We start from the raw sequence: 23,442 nt of genomic DNA on the forward strand, positions 1-23,442 counted from the left end.
GTGGTAGAGCTGAGGGGCTGTGATAGAGATTATATGAGCCTCAAGGCCTAAAAGGTATACTACCTTTACAGAAAAAGTTTACTGAGCCCTGGCCTACAGTCTCTTGCAATCACTATATCCCAGAACTCACAGAAGTGCTGACCCGGTGGCATATGCTCAAATCTGGGCCTCAGAAAAAAGCTGCCAGACACTGTTTGTTAATGTAAAATGGGACTTGAATTTCCCCTTAATAAAGAAGGGCTAGTTAAACTAATGTCACACACTAGCAATGGACTACTGCACGGCTATCTTTAAAAATGGGTTAGGCTAAAATGTCCAAGTATAGAAAGATGTCCACAGTACACTGTCAAAGAAGTTTACAAAACAACATGGATCGTTTTTCCAATCTTTTAGAAAGACTAGCTGTACATATGTTTAGAAGGTGAGAAAATATGAATATCTGGAAGAATATGTGATAAATAGGGAACTGGACCAGGGATTTAAATTTTTTATTTAAATACTTTTGCACTCACTGAAGTTTTTGCTGAGAATACATTTTTCTCTAATTTTATTGATTTCAGAGAGGAAGGGAGAGGGAGAGAGAGATAGAAACATCAATGATGAGAGAGAATCATCGATCGGCTAACTCCTGCATGCCTCCTGCTGGGGATTAGCCCACAACCAGGCATGTGCCCTTGACAGGAATTGAACGTGGGACCCTTCAGTCCATAGGCCAACGCTCTATCCACTGAGCCAAACCAGCTAGGGCTGCTATTCTCTAATTCTTCTTCTTTTTTAAAAAAATATATATTTTATTGATTTTTTACAGAGAGGAAGGGAGAGGGATAGAGAGTTAGAAGCATCGATGAGAGAGAAACATCGATCAGCTGCCTCCTGCATGCCCCCTACTGGGGATGTGCCCGAAACCAAGGTACATGCCCTTGACCGGAATCGAACCTGGGACCCTTCAGTCCGCAGGCCGACGCTCTATCCACTGAGCCAAGCCGGTTAGGGCTGCTCTTCTCTAATTCAAAACACACACGCAAAGGCTGATTTTAGGACGCCCCTCCCCCCACCCCCTCCCCCCAGATCCCAACGCTTGATGATCTCAGGGTCATATGGTCCAGTTTCTGCATTGTGGGGAGCTGCCCAAAACACACTTTCCTCTGACACTTCAAAGTCTGATAACTGCCAAGCTGCTCATGTTTGCTTTGAGGAAGCGTAAGATTAGAATGGTCAGAAGTAGTCCTACTTCCCTTTTCCTAGAAACCCTGGTTACCTACTCAACCAGAACACCCCTCCCGAGCCCGTGGAGGGCCAGGGTGCCAGGGGGCGTGACCACACTGGCCGCCGAGCAGCAGCGGCCAGCCGCCTTCTCTGCTGCTCCCTCTCACCACGGCTGGCTCTCCTGCCACCGGGACCCTCCGAGTGGATCTCAGTCAGCAGCCCTACGGGTGGTCCTGGGGGTGGGATGAGGCGGCCGTCAGCCGAGGGAAGAGAGAAGCCAAGACTGAGCCCCCAGTAGGTCTCAGGTTCTGCCTTGGCACACACGTCTATGATTCCCACCAAGCCTAACTCTCCGTTTCTAACCTTTGTTCCCCCGTGGCAGTTTCCCGGGGGAGTCATGGCGAGGGCAGAGCTGTTAGCTGGCTTTGCTCTGCCAGGCCCAGGCCCGCAGGCCTGCAACAGGTCTGCTCAGCTGGCTGGAGTAACCTGCCACTCCTTCACCTTGCAGTCAGCATCCCGGGATCCTGGAGTCACTGTGAAGGCCCGGGAAGTCCCTAGTAGCTGGGGGCATGGAGGTGCGGTCCCACCTCAACTCGGAGATGCACACAGAACCTGCTATCTGCTAGAATAAACCATCCATAAGTAGCCCCAGTATTTCCCAAGGAACATGCCAAGACTCAGGCAGTGCGATGATCGGGTGAGAGCAGGAGGCGCGGTGGGGAAGTCAGGAGGCATCGATCTTGCGATGCCTGCCTGGGAACTCCTGCGTCATTTAGTACACTCAGACCCCAAGACAGCACGCACAGCTCGAGCGCTCGCCCTGACTCAAACTAGCTGCTGACCACAACCTTTCTCCATCCCAATTAGAGGTTCGGTTCAGCAAACACCCCGAGTGGCTGTAAGGGTCCGAGGAGGACCCCAGCCTTGAAGGGCAGGCTTCCCCATCCAGGCTCAGACCCCCGCCGCCCAGCACTGTGGGGAGAGCCGTCTCTCAGGTCAGCTTCTGAAGAAAATAAAAACCAGGAGGTGGCGGAGGGAGGAGAAAGCCTGGCTCTCAGAGAGACAGGAGCCCGGGGCTGGCGCAGGCCACTCCTGAGCGGGACTCACCATTGGTGGTCGTGTTGACATAGTAGCGCCGGCCCTGGGGGGACAGGTAGCTCTGCCAGCCGGGGGGCAGCACAACGCTCTGGCTCTCCTCTCCCGGCGGAGGGGGGACCATCCCAGGCTTCTGTGGAGGAGGAAAGGAAAGGTCACACACGTCTGGCATTTGTGCAGCCATTTTTCAACCAGGAAGTCAGGGCAGATGAAGTCACCCTGGCACAGCTCGGCGTTGAGGATGCGTGGCCCACAGGCCTCCCTAAGGGAGGTCACAGGCCGCGCTTGTGTGAGTCTGGTGGTTGTCTGAGCGGGAGGTGTGAGGAGGCCTGCTGCCTCAGAGCCACCGCAGGAGGGACAGGTTCCCCCCAGGACAGAGGGAAGTGCCGCTCAGCGAACACTGGGCTTTCTCCTCTGTCAGCCCCTAAAAAGCCATCCTCGGGGGTGAGGCACTTGCACGGGGTGGGAGGTGCCGCTCCCCGCACTCCCGTGTGGACGCTGCAGCCTGACATCCCAGGGAGCACCGAGCACAGCTGAGCACAGCCACAGACGCAGACGAGGCCAGGGCCTGCTGGGGAAGCTACCGGAAACCATCCATGCAAGCCTTGACAGAGCGAGCTGTGGAACCTTCTACAACAACGCCATGAATCGAAGAGCGAGGTGGGTTTTCTCCAAGTGCCCAAATCACCCTGCGAGGAGAACTGGAGTCTGAGACAACCCAGGGTGCCCTTTCACCACATGCACTTATCTGCAGCTTAATTCTCGTAACCACGCGCACGGAGCTTTTCCTAAAATAATCAGAGAGCAACAGAGAGAACAGAGAGAAACTAGTAGAGACACAGATGCTACAGCAGGTGCTTCCCGGTGGGATTATGGGCAGTTTGTCTTCCCTTCTTTTTGCTTAACTCTTCCATCTAGATTTCCTTCAATAAACGCAAAAATAAAAGTTATTAGCTCTGGCCAGTGGTGCTCAGTGGTTAGAGCGATGGCCTGGGCACCAAAGAGTCACAGGTTCAATTCCTGGTCAAGGGCACGTACCTAAGTTGCAAGTTTGCTCCCCGCCCTTGGTCAGAGCACGTGTGGGAGGCAACCAGTCTTCCTCACATCAATGTTCCTCTCTCTCTTTCTTTCTCTCTTCCTCTCTTTCTCCCTCCCTTCCTTCCACTCTCTCTGAAAAGCAATGGAGAAAATATCCCCACGTGAGGATTAACAACAAAAAAAATAAATAAAAGTTGTTAGTTAAAGAACACTTAAACATAAGAAAAGGGCCCAATTAGCTCACATAATTTCTGTGCCTTGCGGAGAAATAAATGGATAAAGACCGTATTCTAGCCACAGCAGGACAGGAGCCATGATTTTCTCAGCGAAGCCGGACCCTGTTCAGAAATACTAAAACTAACCGGCCCCTAAATGTCACCAGCATCCCCCCGCCATGCCTACGAGGCAGTTTTGGGTCACTGATGACCACGGCTTAATAGCTGGCAAGTGAGCAATACAGACACGGCTCCCAAACTGCTGAGCTTTCCGCAGACTGCAGAGCCCGTACTTCCGTTTCCTGGGGAGCCCTGCACGCCCTCAGTGGGGATTGGGGATCAGATCAATCCCAGCTGCTCCAGGGACTGCGAGTGAGCACGGCTCCCCATGGTCCTCCCTGTCTGTTCATTATGAAGTTTCACAATTTAATTAAAAACCTTCCCCTCTGCCCTGAACGCTTCTGTCTCCCACACCTGTTGACCCGCAGCACCTCTGTGGCTTCCAGACCGCCAGGTGCCAGAGGGGCGGACCGCCGCCGGGCAGGCAGCCTCCTCGCCGGCACAGCATGTCCGCTGAGCCCCAGCACACACCTGGGCACGCTTACCGGGGCCTCCAGACACTGCTCGGGCCTCTCCAGGTTTGAAGATGGTCAAAATATATGCACGACAAATAGCCTGAAGATGAGTACAGTGAGAGTGTGAGTGTGTGTGAGTGTGTGTGTGTGTGTGTGTGTGTGTGTGAGAGAGAGAGAGAGAGAGAGAGAGAGAGAGAGAGAGAGAGAGAAATACCCACAGTACAGGAGACACACATGTTGCCTCTGTGGGGTTGGGAGTAAACAGGAACAGGGAGGTCAGGGGGCTTGACCGAAGAAAGAAATGGTCTAGAACTAAGTTGCTTCTGCCTGAGGCACAGCATCTAAGGGAAGACCGGACTGGGGCTTGTCGGGTAAGCTGGGAGGAAGTGGGAAATTGTGAAAGAGAATGCATTCCGCAAGGGCAGAGACTGGCACGGGCAGAACGAGGCTGCAGGGACTCAGAGGAGAGAGAGAGAGAGAGAGAGAGAGAGAGAGAGAGAGAGAGAGAGAGAGAGAGAGAGAGAGAGAGAGAGACCCAGCAGCAAAGTGAACCCGCCCTCCAGCCTGGGGCTCAGTCGGACTTAGCCACTGAGCAGCCTGGGGCCCAGGGAAATGACACACCGGCCGCCCTCCTTCGGCATCTGTGAGACGGGGACGATGTTAGCCCAGCGTGGTACACACTGTGGAGACCGACAGTAAGAAACTCCGCGCCTGGGAAAGTGCCTGTCACCAAGAATACTCAGGAAATGGGGAGGGGGGGGCTCCAGGGGAAGGGGGGCGTCTGGATGCGAGTGAGACCTCTGCCTACTGTGGCGTGAAGTTCGCCCCACCCTCCCCATCACTGCGTCTAACATGCCACCAGTAACAGTCGCTTCCCCCAGCTTTCTGTTTCCAAGACGACCGGCTTAACACGGGCCTGCTGGGGCGGTCACCACGTGAAGACGCCGCTGCTGGGTTCGGGGGGAAAGGGTGGGCAGCGAGGAGGACTCCCCTTAGCTGGGCTGCTGGAGTGAGCGGACCGAGCCTCTGACCCTGTGTCCCACCTGTGAAGTGACGACCCCCAGCCCAAACCCACAAGAGCACGTGCTTTTCTCTTATTTACATAAATAAGTGTGAGGGGTCAGAGCTCTGGTTGACATCTGAGGACACAGATGACCAGGCGGGTGCCATACTGCCCTGAGGCCTCCCCATCTGGGACATGTGGGACCCACCACCTTGCACGCTATGGAAAGTGCCTGCCGGGGAGGCACTCCCGATACTGAGCCAGGAAGGGCCAGGGGTGCTGAGTGGGGGGAGGAGGGCACCCAGGCCAATTTCCTAATTTGGCCAACGTGGGAAAGGTGGTCTCCACACCCCCCCCCCCGAACGGCCAGGGGTCCCCGCTCTGCCCGCCAGCTGACAGTGCTCCGCCTCCATCCCCCAAGGCCCCCAGCACTGCCTCTCCCTCTCCCAGAAGGAAGTTATCCTGTTGGCTGGATTGCAGCAGCCAGGAGCCAAAAGATGTGGAGACAACGGGGCACCCCCCCCCCCCGAGAGAAGTGAAGCAGCACCCAGACACCTGTACACCCTGTTCCACATTATCCGCAATCACCAAAGGGTGGAAACAAGGCAAATGGCCATTAACCGATGAACAGAGAAACGCACTGTGGTGATGTAACCGCACAAACAACAACGCTAGGCCATTAAAAGGAATGAAGTGCCGATGCACGCTGCAACATGGATGGGCCCTGAAATCACGCATGGGAAATTAGCTAGACACAGCAGGCCAAGTTCTGGGATGATTCATTTATATCAAATGTCCAGAACAGGAAAACCCATAGACAGAAAGCAGATGAAGGGTGGCCGGGGGCTGCAGGGGTGCAGAGGGGGGCAGCGTTTCCCTTTTTGTTTGATGAAAACGTTTTGGAACTAGACAGTGGCAGCGGTTGCACAAAACTGTGACTGTTCTAAACGTCACTGATGATACAGTTTATGTGAGGTGTATTTTACCACAATAAAAACGGTTTTAGAAAGAGGTAGACGAGGCAGGAGTCGGCCTCCCAATCTGCAGGCTCTTGTTTAAGAGGCCAAACCCCCAGCCTTCCCTCCCCCCTCGTGGCAGTGGAGGCGCAGGCTCCTGGGAGGGCGGCCCCAGAGCCACCGAGAGGATACAGCGGGGCAACTACCCGATAATTAAGGTCTCTGCCAACTTACTGTTCTAATTAGTTTCCTTCCAAGTTAAAGCCTTCCCTTCCCTTCCTTAGTCCTCTGGCTTCTCCCCTTCCACTCTGTCAGCTTTTCCCATGGGAACAGGCATGGAAAGCAGGGGTAGTGCGGGTCCTACCACAAGGAGCAGGGGCGGAGGGAGTGGAGTGGGCAGAGATGAGGATGCTTTGCTCAGCCCGGGGATGCTTAGCCCGAGTCCCAGGACGGCTCTGTGGGAGTCAGAAAATGCCGCCTCTTCCCCTGGATGGGCCATCCCCAGGGGGCAAGACTAGGTCTCGGCCCCCCTAGGCCCCTCACCTGGGTCCCCTTGTTCAGTGAACAGCCTGCCCAGGTACATGTGGAAACCCATTTTCTGAAAGTCTGAATTAAACGGGATCTTCTGCCCCCACATTGGATGCATGTGTACGCACACACGCACCCTATTTTATCAGAAGGTTTCGAGACCACTTCAGAACCCTAGCCTAATAGGTACTCAAGAAATGTCTGGTCCGGCCGGTGTGGCTCAGTTGGTTGGCCTCACCCCATACACCAAGAGGTCGCCGGTTCGATTCCTGGTCGAGCCTGGGTTGTGGGCTCGATCCCCAGTAGAGGGCATGTAGGAGGCAGGCTATTGATGTTTCTATCTCTCGCTCCCTCTCCCTTTCTCGCTCTCTAAAATCAATACACACACACACACACACACACACACACACACACACACACTAGTATATTTTAAAGGAAGGCCTTCACTCAGACCCCATTTCTGCCATTGGTAATGGCTTTGATCACTTGCTACATGTCTCTAAGTGAGCCAAGGATTGAGGCACTTAGCACTAATCTTTACAACAAGCCTGGCACATACATGCCATTTTTTCCATTTTAAAATGAGAAATCTAGGAATCAGAGAATTTAATAACGTGCCCCATGTTGTGCAGCTAATTAAATGATAAAACCAAACTTTAAAAATAGTAGCTTTGTTCTAGATCAGGGTTGGGCAAACTTTTTGACTCGAGGGCCACAATGGGTTCTTAAACTGGACCAGAGGGCCGGAACAAAAGCATGGATGGAGTGTTTGTGTGAACTAATATAAATTCAAAGTAAACATCATTACATAAAAGGGTACGGTCTTTTTTTTTCAATAGTTTTATTCATTTCAAACGGGCTGGATCCGGCCCGTGGGCCGTAGTTTGCCCACGGCTGGTCTAGATACTGCCATCCAGCTCCCTAAATCCAGGCTACTCCCAGTCCATCTCCCCAGAATCAACCCCATTTCTTCACCTGACCACCTGGCATCTAGCTCCCGCCCAAGGAGGATGACAACTCGGCCCTGACGCTCCTGCCGGTCGCACCTCCGAGTATGCACGTGCCTCCCCAGGAGACCTGCAGAAATATCACCACCCACATCTGAGCAGTCACGTTCCCCAGCTGCAGGCTGGCTTCCCTGTCTCATTATTTAAGTCAACACATCGAAAGAAACTGTCCTTTTAATGATGGCTATGGACTCCCCCTGGGGGAAGAGGGGGGTGAGCCTGCAAGCAAAGAGAAGTCACCCAGATATGAAAAGAGATCGCCCTACAGCAGTGTTTCTCAAAATGTGGTCCCCGGGGCCAACCGTCATTCCCTGGGATGTGGGTTAAAGTGCAGATTCCAGAGCCCTGATCCAACCACCAAAACCTGGAGCCTAGAAAGCCACCTTTGAACATGCATCCTAGGGGAGCCTACGCTCGCTGACCTCGGAAGAGACTGGTTTGCAGCTTTAGAGGCGCAACTAAGAGAAAGCCTTGCTGCTGAAATGGAAACTGGGAGCAGAACATTTTAATAAGCACAATTTATGAAAAGACAGTGTTTAGCTACATGGCTACTTATGCATGAAAAGAGTCCTATCCCCTAGTCCAAACCTTTCAAATAGGTTCTTTTCAGAGAGATTCAATCTTGCCCCTGCAGCCTCCCGTCTGTGCAGCCCCCACACTTAGCTCCTCACAGCCTCTGCAAGTTCAACCCGGGACGCCTGCCTGCCCCTCAGGAGGTTTCCGGGAGCACCGGATGCTTACCTTTGGCAGGTGTGAGCAAACGCTACCTGGCGATGTTAACGGGTGGTCGTCAGACACTTGATTTAGCAGCCAGATCAGACCGTTTTAAGGTCCCCCATTCCACGTCTTCTCACACCCCAAACCCAGAAGCAATAGAAGCTCTAAAGAAAGTCATACCCACTGGGCTCCACACCCCCACTCCCAGATCTATATATAACATGTCTGAAGTTGTCTGCCTAACAAGCCACTTTCTGGCAGACCCGTTGCCATGGCAATGACTGCTAATGAGCCCGGTGCCGTGATTGGCAGCGCTTGAAGGCTGCTCCATAAAGGACTCGCCAGCAAGTTCTCCCTTCCACAGCCACACGGCCAGCTGGACACCCAGAACCGGCCAGGGCAGGCTGGGTGGGCCTGGAAGGCCTCAGCCCCTGGGAGCTGGTTGGTGACTAGTGACCCTGAGGGGTCCCAGACCCAGTGCCAGGAGTGGGCTCCACCGTCACTTAGTTAATGACAGGGGCTGTGAGGGAGCCGCCACGAAGACCAAGGAGAGTCAGGCCCACGCCACACCTTTCTGCTGGACACCGATTGAGGGTGCAGCGACGCCTACACAGAGCTGGGAACCGCCACCCAAGGGAAGGCCATCTCCTCAGGCTACAGGTTAAGACACAACGCATGAAGCAGGGCCGCACCTCCCACAGCGATGCGCAGCCTCAGGGTGCCTCTCCCCCGCCTCAGAGGCGAAAGTCCTGTTCTCTCCGGCTCTGGAGCCTTTCCATTCAGAGAGAGCGGCTCACAGCAAATGGCTGGGGAGGAGGCAGGGCACCATGGCAATGGCGCAGTGCATCCTGGGAAACATATCCCTGCAGGTGGTGTTACAGGCTGGTGGGGAGAGGATGGATGCTGGCAGCATCTTCATGCTCTTCTAAGGATGAGAGATTTGGAGACCTGGCCAGAGGGAGGAGAAGAAGCCACACAACAGAGAAGCAGACTGTAAATTCAAGAAGGCAGGGCCACCTCAATCTTATTCCTCGTCTTGGTCTCCACATAGTATACCCAGAATATTGGACAGCTGGGTGGATGGATGGATGGAAGCTGGGATTGTGGTAGTAACTGGCCTTTAAACGGGTTTAAAGAAGCGATCTCACCAAACAAGTAGACAGGGAATGGCCGTCCCAGCAACGTGCGTGCCCCACTGTGAACAAATCCCAGCTCTGAGGGGTGGAGGGGGGCTCTGACTGAATGGATATCCAACATGGAATACAGGAAGCCTTACGCTGTGATGTCACTGGCACCCATGACAAGAGGTGGGCATCAGTGCCATGGGAGTTTCCTCCCAACACCCACAGCGCTGCCAGCCACGGGCCTGAGGCCGAACCTTTTTGAGCCTGCACACGTGTCGAGCTCCTGGGAGTCTCAGGGAGCCCCAGGCACCCTGCCCACCCATCTGCAAGCCAATCAACTCGGGTCTGAGCTGGGCCTGTTGTCAGGACTGGGCAGGGAGAGGACACAGAACAATACACTCTATTTTCTGATCCTAAAGAGGAATGGAGTGATCTGGTTACCCAGGAATGTTGATGAACACAATTACAGTGAAGCCCCTGCAAGGCTGCAGGAAGTCAGCCCTCCCAGGACAGCCCGCTCAGCTGCCAGACGAGGTCTGCAGAGGGGCAAGGGTCCAGAAAGAGTTTGCAAACGACTCTGGGAATTGCAAGGAAGAGTTGGGCGGCTGCTCTTGGTGCAGAAGCCATTCCATGACCTGAAGTGTGTGAGGGACACACAGCAGAGGGTGGGAAGGAAGCGATCCTGTAGGAAGTGGCTTCCACGCCGGCTTTACACACACTCCCGCGTGAGCGCTTAATCCTCCGACACTGGAGGAAAGAGGTTTTATTATCACTGCACCTGCCATACAGATACAAGAGGGAAGGGCCGATTACAGGGTTCCAAAGTAAACAGCGTAGAAATGAAGACCTCTGGCAGTCAGCAAAGTTCTCGGACGGAACTGGCTGCGGCTTTAGCTGGTGGCATCTGCCCAGTGGGACCACATAGCATGACGGATCTGAGAGGCGCCCACTTCAGAGCCTCAGCTTTGGCCAAACAGCAGGATTGTGCCGCCGAATATCACGGTCACTCCTGCCGATGACGGGGGTTTGGAGCAGGTGCCCGAAGGCCTCATGGCTGTTTAAGGCCACTCGGGGGGAAAGGGGTTCCCACCGGTGCTCCCGAAATACAAACAGCTCCGGGGGTCACCTGGGAAGCTGCGGCTGCTTCCTCACCTTGGCCTGCGAGGGCTTGGGGAACCCCAGAGAAAGGCCCTACGTTTTGCTGCATGTCTAAGGCCCGTCTGACCCTGAAGTTTTGCAGCTTGTTTTCGGCCTGTTACCACTTCCGAGTGACTTTGCCTGCACCTGTGATTAACAGACCTTCTACCCAATCATTCAACTTCCTCACAGCTGCCCGGGGAAGGCTGGTCCCTCTCCTCCCACCCCTTCCCGGCAGATACACATCGCCTGGCCCCTGGGAGCCTACCTGCTCCTCGGGCCGCAGCAGCATCGTGGAAGCACGCAGGCGGGGCACAGAGACCGTGTCCCCGACTCCACGCTGTGATTTAAGGCCTGTGCCTCTCTGGCTATTTCCTCATCTGTAAAACCGGGGACGCCTGACCTCACACACCGGGATTCCGCCACCTTCGGGCCGTCTTTCGTCACAGAGACCAAAGCCACCACAGGGGAAATGGCAAGACATTTAAAGGGCAAGCGCAAGCATACAAAAGCAGCAGTCACACACGCAAAAGAGGCGACCCAGACCTGACAGGAACGTTAATGTCCGTAACCCATGACTTTGTTTTTTGTGACATGTTTCCCCCAAACTCTTGGGGGCTGGAGATGGTTTTATGTAGTCAACTAAATCTGCTCAGATGGGGGGAAGAAGCGCTGTCCAAGACGCCAGTGAAGACCGAACAGGAATGGAAGGCATTGAACACAGGCCCCAGCTGAGACACTGACCGCGGAGGGTACAGCTCAGAGCTGCCGTGCCGCCAGCCACTGCTCTGGCCTCTGGGGCTGAAACGTCCCCTCTGTTCCAGGAAGGAGCGGGGCTGGAGCTCAATGCCTTCTGTCGCCCTGAGGAATCTCCAAATGCCTCCCAGACCCTCTCTACCAGTTTATGTCCCCAGAGAATGCCTTTGAAGGACATTTTGGGGTTCGGCCACCATCGGTCACCCCCAATAGCAGGTCACCTCCCTAGGAAGCTCCTCGTAGCGTGAGGGCCCTTCCAGGTGACTCCTGGGCCAATTTCTTTGCAGACAGAAAGCCTGGGAACAGTTGCTAACACTTGGCGTGTGTGTGTGTGGGGGTGGGTGGGGGTGGGGGGGGGGTGGAGAGGGGACAGGAGAAAAAGAACTACTAGTGAAGCCCTTCCCAGACTTCCTTTCATATTAAGATGCAAAACCCCATCATGCCCTATGCCATGTTTCTGACACTTTCTAACCTTGCTACACCTCTGAAGAAAACCCTGTAACCGAGTTTATCAAACATCCCGTTTCATTCAAAACTGACTGAAGAAGGAAAGTGAAGAGGGAGCTGAAAGTTGCTAGCTCAGCTGTCATAGGCGGTACCGCGCAGAGCGGCCTGCCAGGAACTTCAAGGGCCAGTGAGCAGCTGCCGCCCACAGAGGCCCTGGGGGCAAGGGCAGGCTTCCTCTGGGGCCGGTGCCCTTTAGAAAGGCACTGAGCTCATTAGGGCACCGGGGTGGCTGATGGGACTGCAATCCCGCTACCCAGCTCTGTGGTCGCCCGGGGCGGGCGGAGGGCACCAAGGAAAACCGGAGCACATGTCTGTGCTCAGCCAGACACACGCATGCCTGTGCGCCAGGTGATGCCAGCCAAGATTTCTGACTGCAGACCCGGCCCCAGCGAAGCTTAGCTGCTTCTGAGCCACACACACCAGAGGGAGACTGAGGCTGACGCTGGAACAGTTTCCCCAAGTCAGTACCATCCCTTCCAACCCAACTCAGCCGCACCTTTGGGCCTCTGCCGCAGGTGGGCTTAGAACCAGACGTGGTGAGCGCGAGGCCTTGCTCCCAAGCTCGGGACCCCCGCTCTGCGGCCTGCACGCGACTGCGAGGGCTGGGCTGGGCTGTCTTGCTGTCAGATCTTGAGCAACCCACCCCATTTCTGCGGCTTGGCCTCAATTTCCTCATCTTGAAAATACAGAAGTTGGACCAGATGGTTTCCAGGCAAAGTCACATTCAAGGGTAGACACGGGATTCAGAGGCATCAGCCTGTGCCTGGAGCACTGCCCAGGCCCGAGCGCCTGGGACCTGCCTCCCCGCCCGGGTGCTGGGCTTCCACTGTTCGCTGTGGTGAGTGTGGTGAGTCCTCTGACCCCTGGGCCCACGTCGCCTGCCCCGCCCCGTCACACCCAGAGCCGCACTCAGCGGAGCTCTGTGTGCCAGCCCTCTGCTTTCTGCCTGGCATCCCGGGCTCCCCTGCATCTGCAGCTGGAATTCGCCCCGAGGCCCAGGCAGACGCCAGTGGACTGCTCCGGGCCTGCTGGCTGTCAGCCCTTCTGTCCACCACTCGCCCTGCACCCCGATCACAGTCCTCTGACGCGTGGGCACACCGCCGACCGCCCACACCCAAACCCACACACCTCCGTGTCTGCCTGACCCACTCTGCCAAGAGCCTTGCCCAGGCCCTTCCCCGCTCCCTGAATGTCCCTAGTGTTCACCTTCTCTGTGAATCCCTCTTCCCAAAAACCCCCTAAGCCCCCCAGGTCCTGGCTTATCGGTCTGGGGCCTTTACCGCCGTCTCTCAGGTGTGTCCCCGCGTGAGCAGCCTTGGAGCTGATTATAAATGCAGAGCCCCAGGCCCTGCCCTGGGGACAACTTAGATGTGCCCTGACCGCTGGGCAGCCCTGCTCTGAACTTTCTAGGGGGTGAACTGGCCCATCAGTGGCTGCGCCTGGGTGACGAGCACCATCTCCTTCTCTGGCACCGGTTCGGGCCCCATCAGAAGCCAAGTGGGGAAGAGAGTGTTCCGGAGGGAGGTGTGGACACGGACAAGCCTTTCCATGGAAACTGGACCTCCCCAGCTGCCAGAGCCTCAGGGCGGTGCTCACGGAGGTCTAGGCTGATGAGAGGGCCCGTTTCCCAAAGAAGGGGATGGCTCACTTCCAGGAGCAGGAAGGTCTACCCGAGTCTCAGGACAGCGTCCATTATTTCCATTATGGCCACTGCCACCACCATCCAACTGGACACAAGCATCCAGCCCAGCCTGGAAACACCATGGGGACACTGGGTCTCCGGGGCAGATACTCAACTACCTTCTGGAAAGCTATGTCCCCTGATGGGCTTTCACCCTGTGGTGTCCCGGCTAGAACTGGGCCATGGGGCAGAAGGCAGTGGGTAGATGGCTGTAAGCCAAGCTTCATATGTGGGAAAGTTAGACGGGGCGGTGACAGGTGGACTGCAGTCGCCGCAAGAGAAATCCAAGCACCACTCTGCTGCTCGGGGAACCGGGGGAGCTGAGACTCCCTCCCCCGCCACGGACATCCCTCTTTCCATCTCTGTCCTCCTCCCCTCCTCTTCTCCGGACTTCTCTCACAACGGCCCAGTATGCTTTCCTCCCTGCTCATGCCTGGGGCCCGTGAAAGGCGCCCCCAGCACTCAGGGCCCCCAGGCCCTCTGAGTTTCACAGTTGGCGCCCACAGCTCAAGGTTGTCAGAGCTGCCTCCTTAAAACGTCGAAGTCATTGTGGAAACACGCAGAAGAAAAGCAAGCTGAGCCCACACATGGGCAGGCGAGCAGGGCCAGTTCTTACCATCAGAGGACAGCTCATCTCCTTGGGGGCTGCTACTCGGAGGAGAGGCTGGGGTCCCGTCTGAAGTCCCCGGACTCAGGGCCAGGCCCCCGCCAGCCGCCTCCGCATGGCACCCTCTGCGGGAAATGAGGCTGAAGCGAGCGGCTCCCCGGGTCAGGGCTCCGGGCACCCAGAGGATGTTCCTGTGGCTTCTCTCAGGGCGGCTCTTTCACAAAGAACCCGCTACATTGCACAGTTCCTTCCAAATCCGCTCCAGCCCTTGTGGGAAGTCATCGCCGCCGGACTTTCCAGATGCAGCTTCTCGGGGAGTTCTTTCTCCACCCCACCCCCCTTTTTTTTTTTAACACTCTCTCTCTTTTTCCCCTTTCTCAGCTAAAAAAAGTTGGCTGAGGTCACGACATACAATGGCCAAGCCTGTGTCACTGACCAGATGCCTCCCACCCCCAGGCCTGCGGACAAGGGCGCCTTTGTCCACTGCAGTTTAGGCGGGACTCCCTGGGTCTGCCCAAGCCCTGCTGGGGAATGTTCCGCCAGCTTCTTCCCAGCCCGAAGTCAGGGCTCTGGCCCCGGCCCCGGCCCGGGCTGTGTGAACCCAAGGCCAGATAAGGCCCAACATAAAAGGAACAGAGAATGATCCCCAAAGAAGCCTGCATTAGATCTTCCCAGGGCCGGGGAGCTGGCGCCCAGAGGGGTACGATGAGGGCCCCCTGCCTTCCCTCTCCCTCCCCATTTCCAAATCCGGACAGACTGCGGGCGAGAGACGCTGTGCATCTCAGATGAAAAAGGGCTGCTGATCACAAAGCTGTTAGTTGCAAGTGGGGAAAGGATTGGACCCTGAGAACAATGCTGCCTCCTCCCACGAAATGAACTTAGGTGGGGACTTGGGTCCTTGGTGAACGTGTCACATCGTTCCATTGAGAAAGCGTTTTCTGAGCAGCTGAGGGTTTAGCACTTCAAATGCCCCACGTTTCTGTGGGGTTTTAGGAAGTGATTCTCTATATGGAAGAAAATGGGATTTTCTGTGGGGACCCAGGTCCTGAGGCCGGGGTGGTTTCCTATCAAATCACTTCTCTCAAACGTGTGTGTGGATGAACTGCTGACTGAAGAAGCTGTTTCAATGCCAGCTCCCTGGGTGGGTGGGGCTAGGAATTCGGTGCTATTCCCTGGAGACCAGTCTGATCAGGGTCACACCCTGTTGATTCAGCAGCAAGGCCTCCACACTGTGGTTCCTTCAAGGGTAAAATGGAGATGATCACAACATAGTCTCAATAGGTGGCTGTGAGGATAAAGGGGGGAAAATCCATACAAACACTTAGCACTGTGCGAGGGGATGTGAGGGCTCAGTAAAGGCTGGCCATATTGTTGCTATCAGCAGCGACTGAAGATGAGAGCTGCTGCTTCCTGGGCACAAAATAGTTTAGGCTCAGCAACCACTTACAATCCTACAACCTAATTAGGAGCAGGCCAAGGACTGTTCTCCAAAGAAGATCTACAAATGGCCAATGAGCACGTGAAAAGATGCTCCGATTCGCTAACCACTAGGAAAATGCAAAGCACAATGACATGTTACCTCACACCCAGCAGAATGGCTATCAAAAAACCAGAAAAAAACAAGTGCTCGCGAGGACGTGAAACGCTGGAACCCCTGCTGGTGGGAATGTAACGTGGTCCAGCTGCTATGGAAACTGTATGGCAGCTCCTAAAAAATTAAACATAGAATCACCATATGATCCAGCAAGGCTACGTCTGGGTATATACCAAGAGATATGAGCGCAGGGACTCGAACAGATATATCTGCACACCCCCGTTTATGGCAGCATTATTAACAACAGCCAAGGGGTAGAAACAACCCAAGTGTCTACTGATGGGTGAATGATAAACAAAATGTCACACACACACACACACACACACACACACACACACACACACACACAATGGGGCATTATTCAGCCTCAAAAAGGAAGGAAATTCTGACACATGCTACAACATGAATGAACCTTGAGGGCATTATGCGAAATAAAAAGAAACCAGTCACAAAACCGCAAACACTGTATGAATCCACTTCTGTGAGGTTCCTAGAATAGTCAGGCTCATAGACATAGAAAGTAGAATGATGGCTGCCAGGTGCTGGGGGGAGGGGGCGTTGGGGAGTTACTGTTTAACGGATGCGGAGTTTCGGTTTTGCATGATGAAAAGATCCTGGAAATGGACGGTGATGATGGTTGCACAAGAAGGTCAATGTTTTTAAAGCTACTGAAAATGGTTGCACTGGTACATTTTTAGTTATGTGTGTTTCACTACACACACACACACACACACACACACACACAAGTGCGTGCGCTGCGCACACACGGGCACACACACATACACGTTTGTTTAGATCAGCTGTTCTCAACCTGTGGGTCACGACCCCTTTGGGGGTCGAACGACCCTTTCACAGGGGTCACCTAAGACCCTCGGAAAACACATATATAATTACATATTGTTTTTGTGCTTAATCACTATGCTTTAATTATGTTCAATTTGTAACAATGAAAATACATCCTGCATGTCAGATATTTACATGACGATTCATAACAGTAGCAAAATTACAGTTATGAAGTAGCAACGAAAATAATGTTATGGTTGGGGGTCACCACAACATGAGGAACTCTATTAAAGGGTCGCGGCGTTAGGAAAGTTGAGAACCACTGGTTTAGATGGAGATGTGAGCCACCTCATAAGATGCACAGGGGCAGGGTCTCCAGGGAAGGTGAACCGTGTGCACCCAGCCCCTGGGTGAGTGCAGTGATTAAGAAGACTAGAAAACAAGGTCGGGGCATCCATAGCAGGGCTCACTATGGTCCCATCTCAGGGAAACTGAGGCAGTTCCCATTGTGGCCTCCAGCCAAGGGCAAGGGACCTTTCTGGCCACTATTATTCATGAGGCTAAACTGTTCCGACCTGCACCAAGCAGCACCAACCAGCCCTGTGGGTGTTCGATTCTAACCAAAGTTATATCGGGGTGTGTACGACTTGCAAATGCAATCTAGGGGGTTACCATTGGGGTTACCCCAGGTTCTGAATGAGGAAGTCACTTTTCTTTTGCTTGATGGATCGTCGTCTATCATTAGAGTCGCTGTGAAAAGCCTGAGTTGTTCTCCCTTTCTGGGTTTCTGCAAACAGGTAGGTTTCCACATATGGGGCCATGTGAGCAAATGAGAAACAGTAGGAAATCCGAAAGCAAAAAGACACAATCATTTCCATGGAGCTGCATTTTCTGGGGTTTAAAGGCATCAGCTGAAACCCACCCTCTTATTCTTAGTCTTTGTTTCAGCTGGGTTGAAAACTTAAATACACATACCCAGGCCAGGTTCACTAGAGGCCCGTCTCTTCCTCTTTTTTTGGTTAATCTTCACCCAAGAATATTTTTTCCATTGATCTTCAGAGAGAGAGTGGAAGAGAGGAAGAAGAGGCAGGAAGAGAGAGGGCGGGGTGGGGAGAGAGAGAGAGAGAGAGAGAGAGAGAGAGAGAGATGTGAGAGAGACACATTGACTGGTTGCCTCCCACACGTGCCCTGGGAATTGAACCTGTGACTCTTCGGTCCACGGGCCAATGCTCTAACTACTGAACAACCAGCCAGGGCAAAGCCAATATCTTCTATAGAACAAATTGTGTTGTCTCATAAAGATTATTAATAAGGAAGAACATCTGGGCATGGCGATGACTCACTTTTTCTAACTGCTTCACAGTAACGAAGGGAAGAATTATTCACGAGCTGGTGCAGTCTCCAGGGTGCAGGACCTCGAAGACCCCCAACTCCTGATAAGCAGCCCCTTGGCTACGTGACCAATCAAGTTACTGATAGTAACTAACAGTCACCGACCACCGTTTCCTGAATGCTGTGGGCAATGTGGGCAAGTACAATACAAAAGACTGGGCATCTGACATGGGGAAGATAAGTCACAAACACAGTGAAAAAAAAAAAGGAGATATAACTAACAAGGGAGTCTACACTAAGTGCCAAGTGATAAACTGACAGACAATAAGAGCTTTCAGAACCCAGAGCTGGGCAGGCCCGGGGGAGGCTTCTCAGAAAATATGGAATTTGCCTGGCAGTGGGAAAGGAGAGAAAGGGCTCACCCAGCGCAGAGGGATGTCAAGTAGGAAGCAGCATAAACCTGGGTGACTGATGAGACGTGGGGGGCCTGGGAGAAAGTAGAAGTTGATTCCTCAGGGAACAAGAAAACTAGGATGAGTAACCCAGCCAAGATCAGCTGTGGTGGGAGTAGGATTGGGAGGGCGTGCTAGATGCGCTGGCTTCATACTTAGGTTCAAAGTGACTGTTGAGCAACCGGGGTGAGTCTGGTCCTTAGCACATGGAGCTGGAGCACCTGCGTGGGGATGGCCGCGAAATCCTAGGGCTTGGCTCAGGGTTCATAGAGAAGGAGGAAGAGCTGAACCTTGGGGCATGTTCTCACTTATGTGATGGGAGAAGTCTCCCGGCTACTCCTTGGACCCCGTGCCCTGCCCTAGTGCCCTCCTCCAGTGCGTACAGACCCTGGGGCCCCTCTCCAGGACCCTCGAAGGCAAGAACCAGCTCTTCATTCTTTTCTGCTTCAACCCAGCCCATGGCGCAGACTCAGGGGCTACATGGTGGGGAAGGGATGAATGTGAGTCCTGGAATTAGAGTCACAGAAACCAACTGAGGAGAGAGTCCCAAGAAGAAATAGGAAGTTCACAGTGCCCAAGTGAGACACCGAGGAACGTGCTCACCAACTACAAGGAGGAGGCCCTGTTCCCATCTGGCTCAGAAAGAGGGGTGGGTGTGGGAACCTGATCTTCGCACCCAAGGGGCTGTGAGCGTGAGACACACAGGGAAGGAGGGAAGATCAACAGAGAAGAAAGCAGGAGAGAGGACGAATGGGGATGTGGGTAGTGGCTGGCCCTGGGCCCGCTGGGCCAACGGCTCCTGTGAGGTGACTGGCAGCAGCTTCTTGCACTCAGCCCGATCGGGTCCAAGGCCCCTCATCAATCAGAATATCAGAGAACCAGGCAGTAGAACAGCAGTGCTCAAGGGAGAGCCGGTCTGCAAACAGGAAGTGGACTGGGAGATGTGCCCATCACAGAGCTACTGGCAAGCAACTGAGGGAAGGATTTACCCCTCCATCAAGGTGCCACGGCCAGCGGCAGTCTACATGCATGCACTCTGTCTGCTGGTAGATGCAACACCTACACAGGTCCTGCCTTGTTCAGGAATGAATAAAGGAAGGCGGGAAAAGCATGTGGAACCAGGGTGAGTATGTGCCATCCTAGAGGCTCTAAGGAAGAGCACATCTCAGAAAACAATTCAGAAGAAAATGCCAGGAAACCACTAGAATGCAAGAAAAGTCGTGAGCTCCCTAAAAGAGGAACAGAAATTCACAATGGAAAAAAACAGCCAACACAGAAAGAATGACCCAAGGAAGCAAACGGATGAGGTAAGGACTACACAACATTGCTTATTTAAATCCACAGTAGGCGGATGTGAAAAAAATAAAAATATAAAAACGTAATTCAATAAAGTGCAGGGTAAACTTAAAAAGAACTCCCTAAATCGCAAGACAGAAAAGGCAATAAAGAAGCAATGTGTGATTAAGAAGTGTTCCGTTAGAAAAGACCAGAATAGATTAAAATCAATAATTCATTATAAAAATAATAAAAGGTAATTTTAAAATCATGCAAAAACAAAACAAAAGAAAACAAAAAACAGGCAAAGGGAAACGTTACCTAGGGAATCAGTTTTTTCACTCACTGCTCCACAGGGCCTGGCATTGCCCCTCTACGAGCGCTAAGGAGAATGCCACTGAAGCCAGCGTTTCGTGGGGCGCGCTCATTATCTTGTCCATCACTAAGGGTGTTCTATAAACACCTGTTGAATGGTGGGACGGACGGCACTGCACATATGATATTCTGTCTGCAAGTTGGAGATCTGAGACGTCCATAGCCAGCCCAGTTACAGCCATGTTTCATGTGCAAGAAACAGGAAGGTTCTCTAAGGCTGCAAGTGAGGGTCCCGCCCACTCACACCCAGGCACTGAGAGAAAGCGCAATTAGGGAGATGACAAGGAGAAGGAAGCATATAAATGCACCTGTGCCTGACCGATTTCTACTCAGTGCAGACCCCCAACTCAGAAATCCAGCAAACCGTGTGCCCTCTGGTGGGCTTCCCAGCCCAGGGCTACACTGGGCCCAAGCATTTCCTCCTCCTCTGCCTCCCTCTTTTCTGTAAACAGGTATGTGTTTCTCCTGCAACATCCTTCGAGGCCAGTCCCGGCGAAGCCTCTGGACACCTGGGGACACTTAGAGCTGATGCTGCCTTTTGCATCCACGCACATGCCAACCTGGGGGAACGCTGAGGCTCTAGGGACACTGCTGGGAGAATCGACACACAAAAGGCCTTTGTCCCCTCCCTCGCCCCGGCAAGGCTACGCTTGTAGAACACCACAGTGGCCACTGTCGTTGCTGGGGAACTTGAGTAATGATTTTCTGTATATTTAAAATTCATTTTAAATGAACCAAGTCTTTCCCCCCTCTGAAATAAGTAAAGACTAATAAGCCACCCAGTGACTGATGCTTTCTGTCATCAAAACCCTCTTTATATCATCTTCTAAGAGTAGTTCCGGCTTTAGAAATCAGAGTACCCAGCATGATCTCAACTATGGAAAAAACAAAAACCAAAAACCAACGCTGTGCCCACCCTATGAAGAACTAAGGAGACACACAAAAATGTTAACCAAGGTCAGCGCTGTATTGTGGGACTCCTCTGGCTGTTTTAATTATACTATTAATTTTATTACATTAAAAAATTTTGTAGTTAAAAAATAAAAATTTGATTTTTTAAAATGTGTTTATTATGTTTACAATCAGTAAACCACTGCCCTTCCCCCAAATCAGCATATAAAATTCCAAATATATTATATGATCCCAGTTATGTAGACAAATATATACAATAAAAAAGGGGGAAAGAATACTAAATGTTTTTTATTATGTCTGCTTTTCTGTATTTTCCATGATGAGCATATTTATTTTAATGCATGTAAAGAAATATTTACTCCATCATGAGCTAATATACGAATATAGTCTTATTTTACAATATTTAGATAATTTAATTTACTAATAAAATCTCCCTTGGCATGTCTCATCTCACTCGCCATTTCCTAAAATGAACACTGTTGATCAGATTAGGATTTATTATATGATGTTTCAAATGGCAGGAAGACTTGGGCAGGGAATTGTGGGGGGAAGTATTTTTTAAGAAAATGAACTGAATTAAGATAGCATGAGCAACAGTAAAGAACATTCTCCAAATTAGGGGTGGAAAGGAACTTAGAGATCATTTGATCCCATGTTGCCATTTTACAGATGGGGAAACTGAGGCCCAGAGACAGATGGGGATTGAACACCAAGGCTCCCCAGCCCCAAAGCACAGGCTCCTCCTCCTCAGTCCTGGTGCGGATATTGCCATCATGCCTAAGGGACTAGTTCTGGTCAGATGGCAGAAGCCAGAGCCCCACTTAGGACAGATCCTGGGCTGACTCCATCACTGTCCTGTGCCAGGTGACCCTGTCCATCGAGTCTGGCTCTCCGCTCACCCTGAGCCACTGCCCATGTCTGTGGCCGGTGAGCCCCGTGAAGGGAGGGGGAGCAGAGAGGAAACAGCTGTGCACACAAGAGGAGTGAAGTCATGAGCGCACTTGATTTTCCCTTTGGCAAATCCTCTTCTGCCTATGTTTTTCCACTCATTAAAATGCAAATCTCCGTCCCAACAAGGGGGCCTAGAAGATTCCAGAAACTTCTAGGAACCACCCTGTGACAGGGAGTCCTAAAACAAGGTGGGCATGGATGCGTTGGGATGTGGGCATGGGTACGGAACAGAAGCTACAGCCCCCACAAGTCACTCGGGTGCCCACAGACATCCATTTGCTTGTTCCCAAACCCAGCTTCTAGAGCAGTGGTTCTCAACCTTCTGGCCCTTTAAATACAGTTCCTCATGCTGTGACCCCCAACCATAAAATTATTTGCGTTGCTACTTCATAACTGTAATGTTGCTACTGTTATGAATCGTCATGTAAATATCTGATCTGCAGGATGGTCTTAGGCGGCCCCTGTGAAAGGGTCGTTCGACCGCCACAGGGGTCGCGACCCACAGGTTGAGAACCGCTGTTCCAGAACCTCGGGGAAGTCATGTCACCTCTCTGAGCCTCATTTTTTTTCTCCTTTTCTGTAGATAGATATAGAAATACCACCACCTACGTCACTAAATTCTTGTAAAGAATTGAGGGCCAAAACCACGGTGGATCCTCCGTGATATCAGCCTTGCCCCAACTTCCTGTCCCCATTAAATCACGGAGCAACCTGGGAGGAAAGCCATCGGCTGAAGTCCCCAACCCCCAAGTCACTCGCACTGCCGTGCCGGTGTCCCCAGCAGCCCAGCCACCTGCGCACAGCGACACACCCTGCCTCCTCTGACACAGACGGAGCCCATCGCAGGAGCGAGAGCGAGGGCACGGGAACTGGAGTTACAGCGCCCAGTGCACAAGGCTGGAATTTAGAGGATCGTGAGCCAAGACACCCACCTCCCCACGGGCCACTGGAAAGCAGGCGACACCCCTCCCCCAAACCAGACCAAGACCAACACAGCCCTGGACAAGAGCTGCAAACTAACCCAGCAAGGCCCTGGCCGCCGTCCGGGAGCTCCTGCCGACACCTTCACGTGAACCCTGCTGCCATCGCCAAGGACACCCCAGGAAAGGACACCCCTCCACAGGACACGCTCCTAACAGTGAGACTGGCTGGATAACAGGAAGGACAACGGGTTAGGTTCCTTTTCTCTTTTTTTTTCTTCTTCTTCTTTTGTTAATCATCAACTGAGGATATATTTTCCCATTGATTTTTAGAGAGAATGGAAGGGGGGGTGGGGGGAGAGAGACAGAAACATCTATTTGAGAGAGAAATACCTGCTGGTGGCTGCACAAAAGGGACTGGGATTTGTGAGATCCCGTTGATTGGTTGCCTCCCACATGAGCCCTGACCAGGGCCAGCGATCGAGCCTGCAACCGAGATACGGGCCCTTGACCAGAATCGAACCCGGGACCACGGGCTGACGATCTATCCACTGAGCCAAACTGGCTAGGGTTAGGTTCCTTTGTTCCTCACTGCACACCGGCAGGGTCGGTCCCACTGCCTGGATGCCACACTAGGTACCGTTGGCTGTTCCCAGCTGCTGAAGCCCCAGCTGTGGGGGCCAGTATCGTGAACTT

General features: G+C 53.0%; 1 protein-coding gene across 6 annotated transcripts in view; it reads right to left on the reverse strand.

Moving 5' to 3' along the window:
* GAS7 (growth arrest specific 7) overlaps nucleotides 1-23,442 on the reverse strand; it is a 204,752-nt gene that overhangs the window by 75,953 nt on the left and 105,357 nt on the right. For 3 of the 6 annotated variants that reach the window (XM_036341604.1, XM_036341609.1, XM_036341606.1), the window contains exon 2: nucleotides 2,314-2,434. The exons of 1 other annotated variant lie outside the window; for it this stretch is intronic. In XM_036341604.1, coding sequence (XP_036197497.1) covers nucleotides 2,314-2,434 — 121 coding nt within the window. Of the gene's footprint in view, nucleotides 1-2,313; nucleotides 2,435-8,364; nucleotides 8,492-14,161; nucleotides 14,430-23,442 lie in introns of those variants that run through there. 2 more of the 6 variants (XM_036341605.1, XM_036341607.1) reach the window with 2 other exon arrangements.

The sequence above is a fragment of the Myotis myotis genome, unplaced genomic scaffold (genome assembly GCF_014108235.1).
Source record: "Myotis myotis isolate mMyoMyo1 unplaced genomic scaffold, mMyoMyo1.p scaffold_m19_p_17, whole genome shotgun sequence".
In the NCBI taxonomy this organism is placed as follows: Eukaryota; Metazoa; Chordata; class Mammalia; order Chiroptera; family Vespertilionidae; genus Myotis; species Myotis myotis.